This window comes from Planococcus citri, chromosome 4 (assembly GCF_950023065.1).
Source record: "Planococcus citri chromosome 4, ihPlaCitr1.1, whole genome shotgun sequence".
Taxonomy (NCBI): Eukaryota; Metazoa; Arthropoda; class Insecta; order Hemiptera; family Pseudococcidae; genus Planococcus; species Planococcus citri.
Window position 1 is genome coordinate 58,337,223 of NC_088680.1, and position 18,161 is coordinate 58,355,383.

At 33.1% G+C, this 18,161-nt stretch overlaps 1 protein-coding gene across 1 annotated transcript; it reads left to right on the plus strand.

Annotated features, from left to right (window-relative positions):
* The first annotated feature begins 2,551 nt into the window (after nucleotides 1–2,551).
* Nucleotides 2,552–8,693, plus strand: GlyP (glycogen phosphorylase). Its single transcript, XM_065361727.1, has 15 exons — nucleotides 2,552–2,950; nucleotides 4,523–4,807; nucleotides 4,885–5,016; nucleotides 5,091–5,202; nucleotides 5,696–5,841; nucleotides 5,924–6,097; nucleotides 6,170–6,316; nucleotides 6,424–6,587; nucleotides 6,663–6,777; nucleotides 6,862–7,044; nucleotides 7,115–7,240; nucleotides 7,322–7,543; nucleotides 7,631–7,893; nucleotides 7,981–8,047; nucleotides 8,120–8,693. Exons 1-15 carry the CDS (start codon nucleotides 2,717–2,719, stop codon nucleotides 8,276–8,278), a joined length of 2,529 nt encoding a protein of 842 aa, XP_065217799.1. The 5' UTR covers nucleotides 2,552–2,716; the 3' UTR covers nucleotides 8,279–8,693.
* Nucleotides 8,694–18,161: the final 9,468 nt, after the last annotated feature.

An 18,161-nucleotide genomic window follows, 5' to 3' on the forward strand; every position in this document is an offset into this window, starting at 1 on the left:
TGAGGTGGTTTCATTAAATTGAAGTGCTCTTTTTTTTACTCCCTTCTGAAAATCACCTTCGAAGTTTTCTGGTGTTTTATTGCATTTTGATGTAAAATAGTGATATTTTTGGAACTCCTGAAATGGGGAGTAATCGAAAATCAGCCACAGGGGATTTTAAGGATAAATTATTTGAAAATTAGAACCACAATTTCTCCACAAAAAATATTGTAAATGAAGGGTTTATAAAATTGCATGACGTTCACAAACCAGGGACTGAAAGCTAGCCAAAAGCTGAAAGCCAAAAGCCGAAAAAAGCCGAAAGTTTCATATTTGTCACCGAATTTTGAAAGTTGAAAGCTAGCCAAGTTTCATTTTGAAAAAGTCAAAAGCCAGCTAGAAGTTTCATTTCATACGGCTTTTTACCAAGCTTTTTTTTATAGTTTTGATTGAATTTTTTGAAATTTTTTTAGTTGAGGAATTGGCTTCAAAGTATCGATTTATCACTCTGAAAATATGAAGTTTTCATTCGTCTATGGGAAAAATTGAATCAAAATTCACCATTTTAGACAAGTGATCCATAAGTAACAAATTTACCATCTATGAATACGGTGCTTAGTTATTTTTCATTCAAAATTTCAAATTTAGCTGATTTTTAGAAAAACCGAAAGCTAGCCAAAAGCTAGCCGAATCAATTGCTAAAGCTGAAAGCTAAAGCCAAAAGTTTCAGTTTTTTCTTTCGGAAGTTAGAAGCTGAAAGTTAAGTTACATTTTGAAGCTTTCAGTCCCTGTCACAAACTGTTTTTTAAAATTGATTTTATTTTTAAAAATTCTGCCAAAAGTACATAACTTTTGAAAATATCTTCAACGAAAATAACCCAGAAAAAATTGGAAAAATATTTAAAAAAGGGAATTTCTGTAGCGATGCAAAAGTATCAAAGAGTTTGGGCTTTTGGTTGAGATTTTGTTTTGCAATATGAAGATGAGCACGAAATAATAATGTTGACAATAGCTTTTAATTCAAGAAGTCCTTCTAAATTTCTAGAATCCAGAGGCAGAGACGACTCCTCCGCTCTAAAATATTTGATCAAGTTTGAGAAAATGTTTTCCCGAATTTTTCTAGGTTATTTTCGTTTAATATATTTTCAATTTTATGAGGTACTCTTTGGCAGAAAAATTTTACGGTATAATAGCAAAGTACATTATTTGTACTTTTGAAATAATATGTTTATAAACTAAACTTTTTTCTATTTTTTTATCCATAAATTCAGTTTTAAAAAAATAATCCTCTCTACCAAAATTTTCAAAAATTTTATCAGATAACTCTGGGCTGGGCAACAGCAAATTTATGCCAGAAATCTAACTGGTCTTAACTTCTAGTGTACAACTAAACACTCATCTGACGTGCGAAACGTTGTCGTTTTAGCGTTTTTGAATTGGTTTTACTGCATCAAAAGGTCTTTAAATGGTGCAAAAATGGATGTTTTTTTGACTTTTTTTTTGTAGGTTTCTACATATGAACGTACAAAAACTAATGCGATATTCGAAATCAACGGATGATTTTACCCAATACAATAATTTTTCTTTTTCAATTTTGTTTTCTGCCTTATACTGGGTACCTAAAAGTACTGAGTATAAAAATCAATGTAAGATCAACGTGTTGCTGAATAGATCCATTTTATGTGATGTAAAAACCCTTCTTTTTTTCAATGAAATTTTTTTGGAAAATTCTTTCAATTTTCATCTCAAAGATGAGAATTAAATTAATTCAGTCGATGGATTTTCATCCCATCGCGTTGAAGTTGAGACAACAGCTGTTTCAATCTGTTTTGTTCGTTCAATTTTTAGAAAAAAACAGTGACAAAATTCGATCTACAACTACTTTAAAAAAAATTGTCAACGCTGTTAAAATTTGAAATGAAAATTGCATCAATGACCAACGAAAACGACTCGGTGTATCAATTTAATTGAAGTACAATGTACATACACTTGAAGCTTATTTGAAGTAATTTAGACAGTAAATTTGAATGATATTTGCATTCGCTCGTTAAACAATTGCCAAGAATAGAAATTTTATCGTGTATGTGATTCGTGAAGTTTATTCGAAATATTACAACGAAGATGTGACTCCTTAATTTCTTCATTATTTGCCATAGCTATAGGGAAAAAAATTCTATAATCAGATGTGAGAAATTACACTTGAACCATAACCTAATGATTCATGCTAGCACTAGCATAGCAGGCAAGATTATTAGAATTAGAAATACATAAAGTATGAACTTCGATCTGTTTTACACGTGTAATATTCAGCAAGTTAGAACAGGTAAAGAAAAGTTCCAGAAAGTAGCAATCGAAGCTCATTTTATTCTTCCTTTCTTCTTGATATTTCTCGAAACATTTATCTCGAAAAATAACGAGATGGAAGATGCAGTTTGCATTTTAACAAGAGATCCTAGTGGTACAGATGAAAACAAGTACCAGTCTCACTTCCTCTTACCTCACCTCTCTCGGTTTCAAGTTATTGACCTTTACCAATGAGAATATTCGCCCTTCAAAAATGAAAACATCTTGATAACCGAACATTTTATTTTTATCTACTCTCCGCAGCGTTATCTTAATTTACCTACTATTTAACGCGGTATTGTAAAATATGCTTTGAATATTCCATTCGTTCGTCGAATTACTCGAGTGCGAGTTGTACTTATTCGTGTCTGTGTAACGTGATATTTTTTTCAAAATGAGTAGCGATGCAGAAAAAAGGAAACAGATCAGTGTTCGTGGTATAGCTGATGTTGAAAATGTATCCACTCTGAAGAAGTATTTCAATCGACATTTGCATTTTACTTTGGTAAAAGATAGAAATATCGCTACACCTAGGGATTATTACTTCGCTTTGGCTTACGCTGTCAGGGATAATCTGGTGTCGAGATGGATTCGAACACAGCAATATTACTACGAAAAAGACCCAAAGGTGAGTTTACTATTTTTCTACGTAGATACACGAACAAAGCACCTGAACTATACATTTTACGAGTTGAAAATTTGAAAATACAGTGTCATATGTTTTGAAACGATTGTGCCATTGCCAGTATAGTATAATTTATCTCGTGTTTGACCTTCCTTTATGAAAAAGCCGGCTTAATCGTAAATTACGTCTGTTTCGATGAAACTGCTAACAGATGGATTTTAGGATGAAAATATTCGCTGGGATTATTTTCACGATGAAGCAGATTATAAAGATGATTGTTGAAATTACAAACTATTGTTTGATGTTCGTGTACTTGTTACTTGTTATTGTGTTTTTCTGGATAGTTGCCAGTGATCAAGTGTTACGGTTACGGTGAAGGATGGGAGTGTTTTTGGACTGACTTTTTGATCGTACGTTTGGTTGTAGTTTTGATTTGAACTGAATGATCGTCAAAATATTCGAAGCTGATCGAAGCTCAAACGAGAGGTCAAAATCATTTTGAGGAACGAAATCACGATCAATTTTAATTTCTGAAGTGGAAAATAAAACTGAAAATCGAAACCATCTTGTTCTCAGAACTTCAGACAAGACATGAGGAATGGAAATTTTTCCATTTCTGATCATGATCATATTGTTATTTTGTATCGAAAATTAAAGTAAGAACTTGAAAAATAGACTTACTTGTGAGGTGTTCAATGCTATTCTATGCAACGTTGGATCAATTTAATTCCTTTTTTGGATCTCTCCTCAGCAAATACATATTCACACTTGAAAATTATGTGCTTCGATGATTTGTATTTAAATGATTTGAGTATATTTCTGAATCTCTTACGAAAAATAAAATGTAAATAGACAAATAGGTATACTTATCCAATAATTGCCTGATAAGAAGTCGTTTATTGAAAAAAATGTCTTCGATCTACTTCGATCGATTTACCCAAGAACTACATATTTAATTATATTGAAAAAAAATTGAATTTTTCGAGTGGTATATTTCCATAAAAAAATCTTCAAATTTTCCAAGCTATTTGCACACTTGGTACCTTTTTTTAATTATGTACTTTACTTGAGAAAAACAAACGAAAAAATTTTCCCCACAATATCCTACTCCTACATCACATAATTGATACTGTTGATTGACTGGTTAGTTACCTAAGAAATTCATTGGAAAAAATTGAAATTTTTTGAGTGGCATTTCCTAACAAACCTTCAAAATTTTTCAAGCTATTCGTACATAAATTTAATCACGTTGTTTACCTCACAGTAGAAAATTAAACAGAAAAATTTTCCCAAAAGTATATTCCACATCACGTTACCTAATTCAACGTCTACCTGAAAATCACGTTGCCATACACCTTACATAATTATTTAATCGATTGAATAATAAAAATCGTTTATCTAATCGTGTTTCAACGATTAATGCCGATACACTTATTGTTTAAACATCCGTAACCTTATAGCAATGATTAAAATCCAAGACGAATTAAATTTAGCAATTTATCAGCGAAAAAAAAAATCGAAGATAAAGGTTAATTCGGGCTGTTACATAACCGAATTTTTTCATTCTAATTACAGAGAGTATACTATCTATCATTGGAATACTACATGGGCCGAACATTACAAAACACCATGATCAATTTGGGTATCCAAAATTCCTGCGACGAAGCCATGTACCAGTTGGGTTTGGATATTGAAGATTTACAAGAAATCGAAGAAGATGCCGGCCTAGGTAACGGTGGTTTGGGTAGATTGGCTGCATGCTTTTTAGATTCTATGGCTACGTTGGGTCTGGCTGCTTATGGGTACGGTATACGCTACGAATATGGCATATTCGCCCAAAAAATACGAAATGGAGAACAGGTATATTTGCATATTGGGTACACCAACCTGTCAGACTGGAACTTTGAGGTTCTAATTTCTCCTCTTTTTTTCTGCAGACCGAAGAACCAGATGATTGGTTAAGGTTTGGTAATCCTTGGGAGAAAGCTAGACCAGAGTATATGATACCTGTACATTTCTTTGGTCGTGTCGTTGAAATCTCTAAAGGTCGTAAATGGGTCGATACTCAGGTACGTAATGAAGAGTACTTAGCTACTTGTTAAAAGATAAAATGAATAATTCTCATTGCAATTTGATTTACTAGGTCGTTTACGCTATGCCTTACGATAGTCCTATTCCTGGATATGGTAACAATGTAGTTAATACATTGAGATTGTGGTCTGCGAAATCACCTGTTGAATTCAACTTGAAATTTTGTAAGTATTTTTAGAGTTGACGATTGAATTAATTTATACTTATCGCAAATTGGAGTTTTATTCAGTTGCAGCAGGAACACGTGGGGAAGTTTTATCAAATTCTAAAAACTTGATTCATTCAATTTTCCCAGTTAAAAAAAAATATATACAAAAATTGACATTGGTTCCCAAAAAAATCAATCTTTCGTTGAATCGCGCGTTATTTTTAAATTTATAAATTTGAATAGATAGGTAGAGGTACATAAATAATTAGATGTATCATTTGATCCGAATTTTATTATAACTTTACGATAAAAAGGAATTCAGAAATGATTAAGTATAATTAAACATTGTCGTATTTACGATAAATGATTAAAAATGGGCAATTTATTTTTACATGCTTCGTACAGGAATGATTTTTTGATTGTGAGTAAATGGTTATAATAAACCCTTGTACAGATGTACCTATTTTTAATTCAATTTATTTGAACTACATTCGAATTTATTTTTACAGTCAACGATGGCGACTACATTCAAGCTGTACTGGATCGGAATCTAGCTGAGAATATTTCTCGTGTATTGTACCCGAATGATAACAATTTCGGGGGCAAAGAACTCAGATTGAAACAAGAATACTTCATGTGCTCGGCCACGTTACAAGTAATTTGAATTATAATCTCTGAAAAACGTGACTGTATGCCTGGTTATAGGTTTCAATACGACTTATATTTAATTTATATAGGATATTATTCGTCGTTATAAAGCATCTGCTGCTCCTAATGCTCCCGAACAAAGGAAATCATTGGATATGCTTCCGGATAAAGTTTCTATGCAGTTGAACGATACTCATCCTGCGTTAGCCATACCTGAATTAATGAGGCTGTTGGTTGATGAAGAAGGATTAGATTGGGATAAGGTAAAAATCCACCGGTGTGCTTTGAAATTTCGCTGTATGCGTTCGAAACTTGAATTTTGCGATTAATTTCAGGCATGGGACATTACCACCAAAATTTGTGCCTATACCAATCACACTGTTTTACCGGAGGCTTTGGAAAGATGGCCAGTGTCGATGTTCGAACATATTTTACCGAGACACTTGGAGATTATTTATCAAATTAATCATAATCATTTGCAAGTACGTATCATAAAAACTCTGTTGAGCAAAAATTAGTCGCCATCTCGATGAAAAATGATCTATTCGAAATTAATAAACGCCAATTTTCATCGATTTGGTTTTGATAGAATGTATTGAAGAAATACCCCGATGATTTGGCTCGTATGGGACGAATGTCATTGATCGAAGAAGATGGAGAGAAACGAATAAACATGGCTCATCTATCGATTGTTGGTTCTCATGCTGTTAACGGAGTCGCTTTCATACACTCTGAGATCATCAAAAATGATATGTACGAAACGTGAAATTCGTATTGAAAAATTTCCAATTCTTATCATTTTACCCGTAATGATTATTTCGATTTCAGATTCAAAGATTTCTACGAAATGACACCGGAAAAATTCCAAAACAAGACGAATGGAATCACCCCTAGAAGATGGTTACTGTTGTGTAATCCAGCTTTATCCGATGTTGTAGCTGATGTAAGTTTCATTACCTAGGTACATCGATTATTAGAAGCATTCTCCTTCACGAATTCTTATCGGTTGTATTTTTTTTTAAATTAGAAAATCGGCGAAGGCTGGATCACTCATTTAGACGAATTGCAACAATTGAAACCATTCGCTAAAGATCCGATGTTCCAACGAGAAATTCAGAAAGTTAAACAAGAAAATAAATACAAGCTTACTAAATTATTAGAAGAGGACTACGGTATCAAAGTAAATCCGACGTCTCTGTTTGATATCCAAGTTAGTATTTTAGTGTTTCATCCAAGTACTCATTCATATTCAGACCTACTTAATTTAATTTTTATTTTAGGTAAAAAGAATTCACGAATATAAACGTCAGTTGCTCAATTGTTTACATGTTATAACTCTGTACAACAGAATTAAATCTAATCCTAAAGGAAAGTTCGTTCCTAGAACAGTATTAATTGGAGGAAAGGTAAAAAAAAACCTACTTGATTGCTTCTAATTTATATGTTGTGATTTGGGGTATTATGCTGATTTATTCGTATTTTACTAGGCTGCACCAGGGTATTACATGGCTAAGAAGATCATAAAATTGATCAACTATGTCGGCAACATTGTCAACAACGATCCCGATGTTGGCGATAAATTGAAACTAATATTTTTGGAAAATTATCGCGTAACATTGGCTGAAAAAATAATACCCGCAGCTGATCTCAGCGAGCAAATCTCTACTGCTGGTACCGAAGCTTCTGGTACTGGTAATATGAAGTTCATGGTAATTATCAAATTATTACTAAATTGTATTCTATATCTTCGTAAAGATTACTCGTCATAATGAAATATAATATGTAATATGTTAAAGTTGAACGGTGCTTTAACTATCGGTACATTGGACGGTGCTAATGTTGAAATGGCCGAAGAAATGGGTCGTGAGAATATCTTCATTTTCGGTATGACCGTCGACGAAGTCGAACAGCTCAAGAAAGACGGTTACGATGCGAGAAAATATTACAAAGCCAATCCCGAATTGCAACTGTGTATTGATCAAATTCAAAATGGATTTTTCAGCCGAGCTAATCCTGATGAATTTAAAGACATTGCCGATGTATTAATGAAATGGGATAGGTACGTATTTATTTTCACTGCAGCGAAATTCAGTTGTTAGGTACTAATACTATCATATTTAACACAAATACCTATGTTCTTTTTCAGGTTCTATACCTTGGCTGATTATGACGATTATATCAAAAAGCAAGATGAAGTTAATGCAACATATCTCGTAAGTGAAACATTATTGCTTTCGAATCGCGTATAGGTATTCAATTCAAATAATTCGTGTATAATTTTATAGAATCAAGAAAAATGGACCGAAATGGCCATCATGAACATCGCATCGTCCGGTAAATTCTCATCAGATCGTACTATCGCCGAATACGCTCGAGAAATTTGGGGCGTTGAACCAACTTGGGAGAAATTACCAGCTCCTCATGAAACTTCTAATAAAAATTAACGTGTATTTAATTTGCTCAAAATACTTTCAAATTATGCTTAGGCTTAACGTACTAACGTGCCATATTTTTATAATTTATATAATGTCGTTTTAACATTTTCGAATAATTTCGCGTCGATTTTATCAACACTATACATTTTATGCATCACACGTCTTTTGTATCAATTCTTCACTCATCGTTATATTAATCGATCGATATTGATTTTAGTGTAATTTATTCCATTTTGTATCTTGTAATGTTAAAATGTAAGCACTAATTTTTATTATCGAAAATATTCGCCATTATTCTGCCACAAACAGTTACCAGATTTGTTTACAATTTTAATAAAAATAATTTGTACTGAATGTAGAATTTTAATTTATAGAAAAATCAGTGTTGTTAAACGTAATAAATTCATCGCTGTATGGTTTTGAATCTGAAATTTATTCTTTTTACTAGCTGTTACCTGTATACTATTCATCTCCCCGGATATTTTTGTTGGCTATACGTGAAGACGATGTTTTCATTTTCGTACATTTTAATTTGCCCCAGAATCAAAATCAAATAATGATAAATTTCGACAGAACATTCGGAAATTGGAATTCGAATGTTGGATTGGGTTAGCTGAGTTTGAGCTTTTTATCATCAGCTTCTACAGTATGTTTATCTGCTTTGAAACATGTAAATATATGGAAGCAGATAGGTATGAAAGCATTTATTCTTCCAACACTTAGTTTCATGCAATGGTCTTGGTCTTGGAGTTCCCATATGTACCGACACCGTGCTGATGTCAAATGTAGATATAGGTATCTTTTCTTTGATAAAATCTTTTAAATATATTCGTATTTTGTTGTCACGTAAGTATGTTGAGATTATATTCGATCGAGTTGATTAGCTCAGTGGACATTAGTCGTTCGTAAGATTACCTACTGTATTTTATTTTTTGCAAATTCTATTCGCTGAGTAACGCTATAGTGAACCTCATTTAATTAAAATACACGACTTGCGAATGCTTGTTGAGCAAATGTGTTCGTCTATCATCCTTTGCAAATACACTACTAGGAAAGAATGAAAGATGGAATTCTTTACGCTTAAGATGCAGTCTTGTTCAAAATCAAAAATGCCGAAAGTTACAAATTAATCATTCACATCGAAAATCTTCTGATATTTTCATAGGTACTTTATTGATAGGTAAATGTTAGAAAAGAAACGATGAGGACGACCGGTACGAATTTGTTCTCATTTTTAAGATTACCTCAATTACGAACTCATTGATCTTTCAATTTCACATTCAGTTACGTATGATGTATCTAAATCTATCTACCGTGATATTAATTTCATTTATTTAGATCTAAAGTGTTCCTTAAATATAATTTTAAATTTTTTTAAAACGAAATTATAGAGTACATATTCATAATTATTCTAATTCAGAAATTCTCATAAATATGCCTAAATTCAGTTTCATTCAAGAATAATGTCACTATCACATTTCAATCCTTGGCAACATTGCTTTGAGTTTTCCGAAAAAGCGCAACGTTGAACGTTGAATGAACTCATCCAACTTCCAGTCGAGGCGAAAGTTGGAGAGTTTTAATTTTTCCCTCGTAACGAACAGAACTGTGCTTGAAGAAAAATACTTAGTTTAATGATTTCTTTATGATTATTCGTGAAATTATTTTTCGTTTTATTTCCATAAACCCATTTTCGTTTTTCTTTCGCGATAAAGTTGAGTAATTGGTGAAATAGATCGAACCATTGTTCTTATTTTCGTCCTGGTACCGGTTGCGTTTTCAACTGAAAACATAGTTCCTTCGTTTTACACGTAAGTAGACAACTAATTTAACGCTATTTCGTATTTTTATTAATTGAATTTAAACTACCATCTAAGATCACGTATTTTAAAAATAAAATTTCATTTCGTATTCTTCGTTTTGGTTTTAAAACGATCTCGCGTACGTTAAAATTGCTGATCCTTATGCATCACCCTGTGGCGCAGCCATTTTGTTTGTAAGTTCGCGACGTGTAAGCGTATGCGTGTGGTAGTGTGGTAGTCCGTTAGTCAGTGTTTGGGGTGCAACTAGTTGAAAACCGTTATATTTCGCGAATGGTGAATTTGCGTATTTTTTTAATTAATTTGTGCTTGTTTTTTCTTTGAAATTATGCCGGTAAGTGTAAATTCATCTGCCGAGTGGTGTTCTTTGTAAATTCTTACGTATTTTTTCATTATTTAGTGAATCGTGTGTCGTGTGTCAACGACCGTTGAAACTTCAAGGTTATGAATGAATGGTTGTATTTCCGGTTTTGTGTTTATGCATTTTCCGACCTACGGTAATATATTGTGCGTAGGAATTGTCTAGTTTGTTGAGTCAGCAATCATAGCATGATAGATATTATTATCGTATCAGTATAACATCCGGCAGTTGGTTGCCATTTTAGTTTCTAAGAATATAGTCTAGGTAGGTAATAGGTATAGGTTAGAGGTTAGTGACGAGATGATGGTTTAGTTTTATAAAGTCAGTTGACCAATAAAGATGTAAAAACGTTATTTGCTTTTTCTCTGCTAACAGGGTTATGGGCCCAGGCAGACGTGTCGCGAAGTAAAGTAAAAAAAAATAGTAATTTGTAAAAAGTTGAGTATTGAAAAGTTCGTGTTTTAGTTCGTTTTTTTTGAAAAGTAAATTTTTGAAAAATGACGAAAGAAGATAATTTTTTCAATTTAAATAATGAAGTCGTGTTCAGAGGAAAGGACTACCATGCCTGGAAATTCAGATTGAATTCGATTTTGGAGGCCAAAAGTGTAGAACATGTTTTAACGGAAAAATGTCCAACTGATGAAGAAAAGAAAAAAGCATGGGATAAATGTGAAAAGACAGCCAGAGCAATAATAATCCAGTTGTTGAGTAATGACCAGTTGAGCATCATACAAGGTACCAAAACGTCAAAAGAAATCATAGAAAAATTGGATGGAATGTATCTAGAAAAGGGTATGTTTGGAAAATATTACTTGAAGAAACAAGTGCTGAATATGAAAATGAAACCAGATGAAAATTTAAAAACTCATTTGGTGAAATTTGAAAATTTAATTCGAACAATGCAAACCGGTTCAGAAGAAATTAAAGAAGATGATAAAATCTGCTACCTATTTATGTCGTTGCCTGATAAATATGAAAACTACATTGAGTCGTTGGAAGGAGCAAGTGAAACTGGTAAAATGACTTATGATTATGTCGTTCGTAAATTGAAAAATTTTAATGAGAAGAAAAATGCTGGAAAGGAAGAAAACGGAGAAAATAGTGCAGTTTTTCTAACCAATTCTCAGTCCAATCAAGGTCGAGGTCAGAATCGAGGTCGAGGTCGTTCTTTTCATGGTGTTCGTGGATCAAATAATTTTCAAAATCGTAATTTTTCCAATGGTGCAGAAAATTCAAATTTTCCCAATGGTGCTGAAAATTCGAATAATTTTCCCAGAAATCAGAATAATTTCAATTCGAGAGGAAGATCAAATTTTCGTGGAAGAGGTCAGAATCAAAGTGTCCAGTGCCATAAGTGTGGGAAATTTGGCCATTTCAAAGCTGAATGCAAATCAGATAAGCAGTGTTTCAATTGTAAAAAATTTGGTCACCTGAAATCAGAGTGTTATTTCCTGGACAGAAATTCAAATGCAGGTGGTTCCAGTCAAAATCAAAGCCAAAATAAAAGAGAGGAAGTCTTGTTTTATTCAAATACGGAGGTGGAGGAACCTATGGCTTTAACAAGTTCGTCATCAAGCAACAAAATAAAATTCTATCTTGATTCTGGATGTTCCGAGCACATGGTGAATGATGACAAGTATTTTTCGTCAATGACAGTTCTTCAAAGTCCGATTAATATCAACGTTGCAAAAGATAAACAACAGCTATCAGCTTCAAAGTATGGTACAGTTAGAATAAAATTGCATAATGATATACCATGTAATATTAATGAGGTTTTATATGTGCCTGGTTTACGTATTAATTTATTATCTGTGTCAAGATTGGAGGATAATGGGTTTACTATTGTGTTTGCAAACAAAAGGGCTCTTATTAAAAAATTTGATAAAATTTATTGTACTGCTGAAAGGAAGGGTCGTATGTATGAACTTATTTTTGAAACTTATTTACCAGATATTATTCAGGCTAATGTTACTGATGCTGTTGCTATTGATATTCATAAGAAATTTGCTCATTTGAATTTTGATTCCTTGAAGGAATTATTTGAAAAAGGTATGTTGAAGAATACTGGAAAAATTAAATCGGAGATTTTTTGTAGAGATTTTTGTGAAAATTGTGTTTTGAGTAAGCAAACGAAAAACCCTTTTGTAGGTACATCTCCGAAGGCCACTCGCCCCCTTCAAATTATTCATACTGATTTGTGTGGTAAAATAACACCAGCTACCTATGATGGGTACAATTATTTTATGACTTTAATTGATGATTATACTAATTATACTGAAGTTTATTTGTTGAAAGAGAAGAGTGAGGCGTGTGATATTTTTATAGGATTCCATAAACGAATGACTGCTCTGTTTAGTGGTGTAAAAATAGCAATTTTGAGATCAGATAGGGGAGGCGAGTTTATGTCAAATAAATTTAAAAAGTATTGTTTCGAGAATGGTATTAGGCAGCAATTTACTGCAGGTTTTTGTCCTCAGCAAAATGGAAAGGCAGAACGTTATAATAGGTTGATAATTGAGAGAGGTAGGGCTTTGCTGTGTGAATCAAAATTGTCAAAATCATTTTGGGGAGAAGCTGTGAGGAGTGGTGTGTATATTATGAACAGGAGCCCAACAATACATGGAAAAACGCCTATAGAGTTGATGTTTGGATACAAACCAGATTTTGAAAGAATTAAGATGTTTGGTTGTGTGGCTTATAATTTTATTAACAAGCATGAGAGAGAAAAATTCGATGATACCAGTAAAAAGTGTATTTTTATAGGCTACTCGGAAAATGCTTATAGGTTATGGAGCATTCGTGACAAGAAGGTTATATTAGGTAGGCATGTGATGTTTAATGAGTCAGAAAATATCAAGGATGTAGCAGCTGATAAAAACGAATCTAAAAATATACCTTATGTATTGGAAAACGATAGCAGTGACGAAGAGCTAGAAATTGATGATGTAATCGATAATGAAAATAAGCATGTTGAAGAAGAAAGAGAGCCGACTCTAGCTGAAACGAAACCTAAGAGAAATACCAGCATGCCTGCTCGTTTTAAAGATTACCAAGTGTATGCGGCATTGACTTGTGCTGACGAGATACCTAATAATGTGAAGGAAGTTGAAACAGACGATGATTGTGAAAAATGGAAAGAGGCAATGAATGAAGAATTGAAAAGTTTAGAAAAGAATGGTACATGGGAACTTGTAGATAGGCCTAAGGATGTAAAAGTGATTCCAAATAAGTGGGTATTTGACAAGAAACTTGATGTAAAAGGAAATGTTAAAAGGTATAAAGCTCGTTTGGTGGCAAAAGGTTGTGCTCAAGGTGAGGTGGATTTTACTGAGACTTTTTCTCCAGTGGCGAGAGGATCAACGATTAGAACTATGTTGAGTGTTGCAAATCATAAGAAATATCATGCTGTACAGATGGATGTGAAAAGTGCTTTCTTGCATGGTTATTTGGAAAAGCCTATTTATATGGAGCAACCAGAGGGGATGAGTGATGGTACTAATAGGGTGTGTAAGTTGATAAAATCGATTTATGGGTTAAAAGAGTCTTCAAAATGCTGGAATGAAAGGTTTCATGAGGAGATGAAAAAGCTTGGATTTACTAGGTTGGAGAGTGATAGGTGCGTGTATGTGAAGAGGTGCGGAGGTGTGATTATTTACGTTTTGATATACGTAGATGATATTATTGTCGTTTCTAATAAGGTGAGTGCTTTAAAAGAGGTTACTTCCTTGTTGAGAGAAAAATTTGAGATGTCGAATTGTAGCTCTTTAGGTCAGTTTTTAGGTATGAGCATTGATTATGATAGGGAAAAAGGTGTACTTAAAATCAATCAGACAGCTTATATTGATAGAGTTTTGAAACGTTTTGGAATGACTCAGGCTACACCTAAGGAGGTGCCAATGGATAAGGGTGCGATTATTGTGCCAAATTTTGATGAGAGTTTGAGAACAAAACATCCTTTTCGCGAGTTGTTAGGTGCTCTTATGTATGCTATGTTGTTTTCTAGGCCTGATTTGAGTGTAGCTCTAAATTTATTAAGCAGAGTGCAGGAAATGCCTACTGATAATCATTGGAAATATTTGACGAGTGTTTTGAGGTATTTGAAGGGCACTAAAGATGTGTCGTTGGTATATAAAAGAAGTGACGAGACAGAAAGAATTTTATCTGGCTATGTAGATGCCGATTTTGCTCGCGATGTATCAGATCGTAAATCAACTTCAGGTTACTGTATGAGAGTTTTTAACAACACAGTTTTATGGGCTACTAGGAAACAGGCGTTAGTCACATTATCAACGACAGAAGCGGAGTATGTGGCTATGGCAATGGCTATGAGTGATTTAATCTATCTGAAAAATTTGCTGACAGAGATGGGAATAGAGATGGATAAAAAGATCGTTTTGTTTGAAGATAACATGGGTGCTATCTACATGAGTAAAAATGCTAGTAGTAAACGATGTAAGCACATTGATGTAAAATATCATTTTGTTAAACAGTTTATCTTAGATGGAACTGTATGTATTGAACATATTGATACTAAGAAACAGATAGCAGATATTTTTACGAAACCCTTGTGTAGTGTATTTTTCAAAATGCATTGTAATGGATTAGGTTTAGAATAAATATGAAGTAGGTACCTATCCGTTTTTGTAAACGATAGGTATAAAGTTTTCTATGGGTATTTTAATACTCAAGTTTTATTTTATTTTTAATTAGGCTACTATGCTATGATTGGGGAGGTGTTGTTGAGTCAGCAATCATAGCATGATAGATATTATTATCGTATCAGTATAACATCCGGCAGTTGGTTGCCATTTTAGTTTCTAAGAATATAGTCTAGGTAGGTAATAGGTATAGGTTAGAGGTTAGTGACGAGATGATGGTTTAGTTTTATAAAGTCAGTTGACCAATAAAGATGTAAAAACGTTATTTGCTTTTTCTCTGCTAACATAGTTTAGTAGGTTAGTCAGTGTTTGGGGTGCAACTGTGAAAAAAACCGTTATACTTCGTGACTGGTGAATTAACGTATTTGTTGAAGGTCATAAATGTTTCTCTATCCGTTTTTTTTATGCATTTTCCTGATGTAAGTACTACTGACCAACACAGTTACATTATTGTACGTATGAATTGTCTAGTTCTGGCGTCAAGCAGTCTGGACAAGATGTCGAGTTTTCATTTCCGGCAGCCATCTGTTGAAATATTTAATTTTCGTAATTTTTCAATGGTTTGTTTTCCTGTTCGCACATTTTGATGGGGAGATTTTCTTTTTTCGGTTTAACGAGTGAATTTAATGTGAATGTTTCGATGACTTACTCGACTTAGGCTATAGTTATTTTTTCTAAGCTAGGTAGATTTCATCGATGTTCGTAACTTGTAAGCATAGGGATTTTCATTCGCGACTCGTGTGGTAATTATTGTTCTGTTTGTGTTTAGAATCGGTGCCGCTGATTGATCTTTTAACGGTTTTTGGCTACCAACGTTGGTATATGAAGATGTTTCCTTAACCGATGCAGAAGAATCAAGTTGGAAAATGAAGATCAACTGATCGCTTGCGTACGACTGAAAGCAGTAGCAGATACATATTTTACGGAGGTATGTTGTAGTTTTATTAACAATGGTATAATTTTGTATCTATTCGAAATCGACAAGGTATTCTCAGCGACTGAACTGAATTATTCTTACTCGTATTGGATTGGATATGAATAAATAACTTCATCACTGTAGGTATAGCTCAAATTTTCTCATTGTTTGTGATTTTAATTTCATCTGGATATCGTTCGTTCGACAGATTTCTTTGTTCTGACTAGTGATTTTGACTACATACTGTATATACCTATTCGAATTTCGAATTTATTTTCTGTGATGACCATTAGGCTACGTGCGCATATTTTCATCTTGCTATTCGTGGTGATTAATGATTATTTTGTTTTTAGACTCGACGCTTTTGAATTTGATTGATTTCAACGGATTTCGGCTACCGACGCTCGGTTATGAACGAAGATCAAATCATATGGTTCCAGTCCACAAATCCACAATCACGATTGAACTTCGTACAGGTAGCTCAACTTTCCTCAGTTGTTAATTTACATATTATTATTCAGCTTATACTTTTATTACGATAATTTGTCAGTGAATTTTGGCGATCGATCGGTTCAAAACAAATTCCTAATTATCAATTTTTTGTCAATGTATTTCATCTTTAAATTTAAATTCAGGGCTGCCTATTTTTAAAAAAATTGTGTAATCTAAAAGAAGTGTTACCTAACCTAATTCTGTTACTTGGGAAAAATTTCGGAGTTTTGAGGTTATGACGATCGAATAGGTATATTATATTACTTTGGACATAATACATTTAACAAGCAATTTCATGGCAAAGTCTGAGAAGCTTTGATCGTATAAGTATGTTCGTTATGGTCGAAGTACACTCTTTTCACTAAGTTCAGGTACTTACAGCTTCCTTGGCTAAGGCCCGCGGGTTCTTTCAGGGTCTGGACTTTTTGTGGCTTTCATAACTTTTGGTTTTGTTAATTTTTTGATGGTTAATTTATTGAAAAGTGAAACTATAAATTTTGTGTAGGTATTTTTAATGTTCGCTGGAACGATGGATACCTGTTACTTACCTAATGCTTTTATTCATAGTCGTACAATTTTCATTTTGATACATATTTGTTGCCTATTTATTTATGTTTGCGTTTGGTACATTTCACAGATTGTTCAAGCAATTTCGACCACTACTACCTGATGTTCGCTTAACCGAAATGCAGAAGTGAATATCTATCTAAATGAATATAAATTGGACGTACTCCGGTCTATGCGCCATGAATATATTTTTCTGAGGTACCTATCTACGTTTATGAAACGAATTATTCTTTAGTATTTTAAATGGGTAATTGATCGAATTTATCTAGCCTGCATTTCGGCTTAATTTAGACCTACATACTTATATTCATTTTAACGTGATAATCTTGGAATTTTCGTGTAAAGTAATTTTACGTAATACATATGTCATTTTTCAAATTATTCTAATTCGGGTACTGTTTTTAGGTGCCGATGCTACGAGTACATTGTGTATTACCTGGTCGCTGTGGATATTCCAAAGTTCATTGTTGTTATTATGAGGATCGTGTTTTCGTGTTTTCCGATAAACGTACCTACCTACCTCTTACCTATGGATCGAGTATGCTTCAAAGACGTGTGAGTAAATAGTACCTAATAGCATTATTCTTATTTTGATCGCGAATGGTAGCTATGATTTCTCTCCATTTATTATTTTTGATTTATCGGTGGAAATGTTTGGTAATCGATGACAAAGTTCGTTCGTTTTTTTTTTTTTTTTTTTTTTTTTGTGGAAAATCAGCTGAACTACATTTATGTATTTTAGGGGTGGTTGAACAGAAATTTGATTATGTTGTGTTCTGTGCATTATCTATTATATTTATTTTTCGTCAAAACAATGTGAGGGATATTTTTTATTTGACAATTTGCTGGTTAAAATTAATGCCATGCAGGCAGCTCAATTTTACCTACAAACATGTAACTAGTTAGTAATTCTTTCGAGAAAAAAAACTACGAGTATAGTCATTGTCAATATATTTCGGTTATTTTTTACCAATAGCACACTCACGCCTAGTTTAAGTAGAATACGATTTGATTTTGATGAACCCTCTTCAAATTTTAAAAAAGTACGATGAATAATCTGAAAGTCTTTTGATACAAT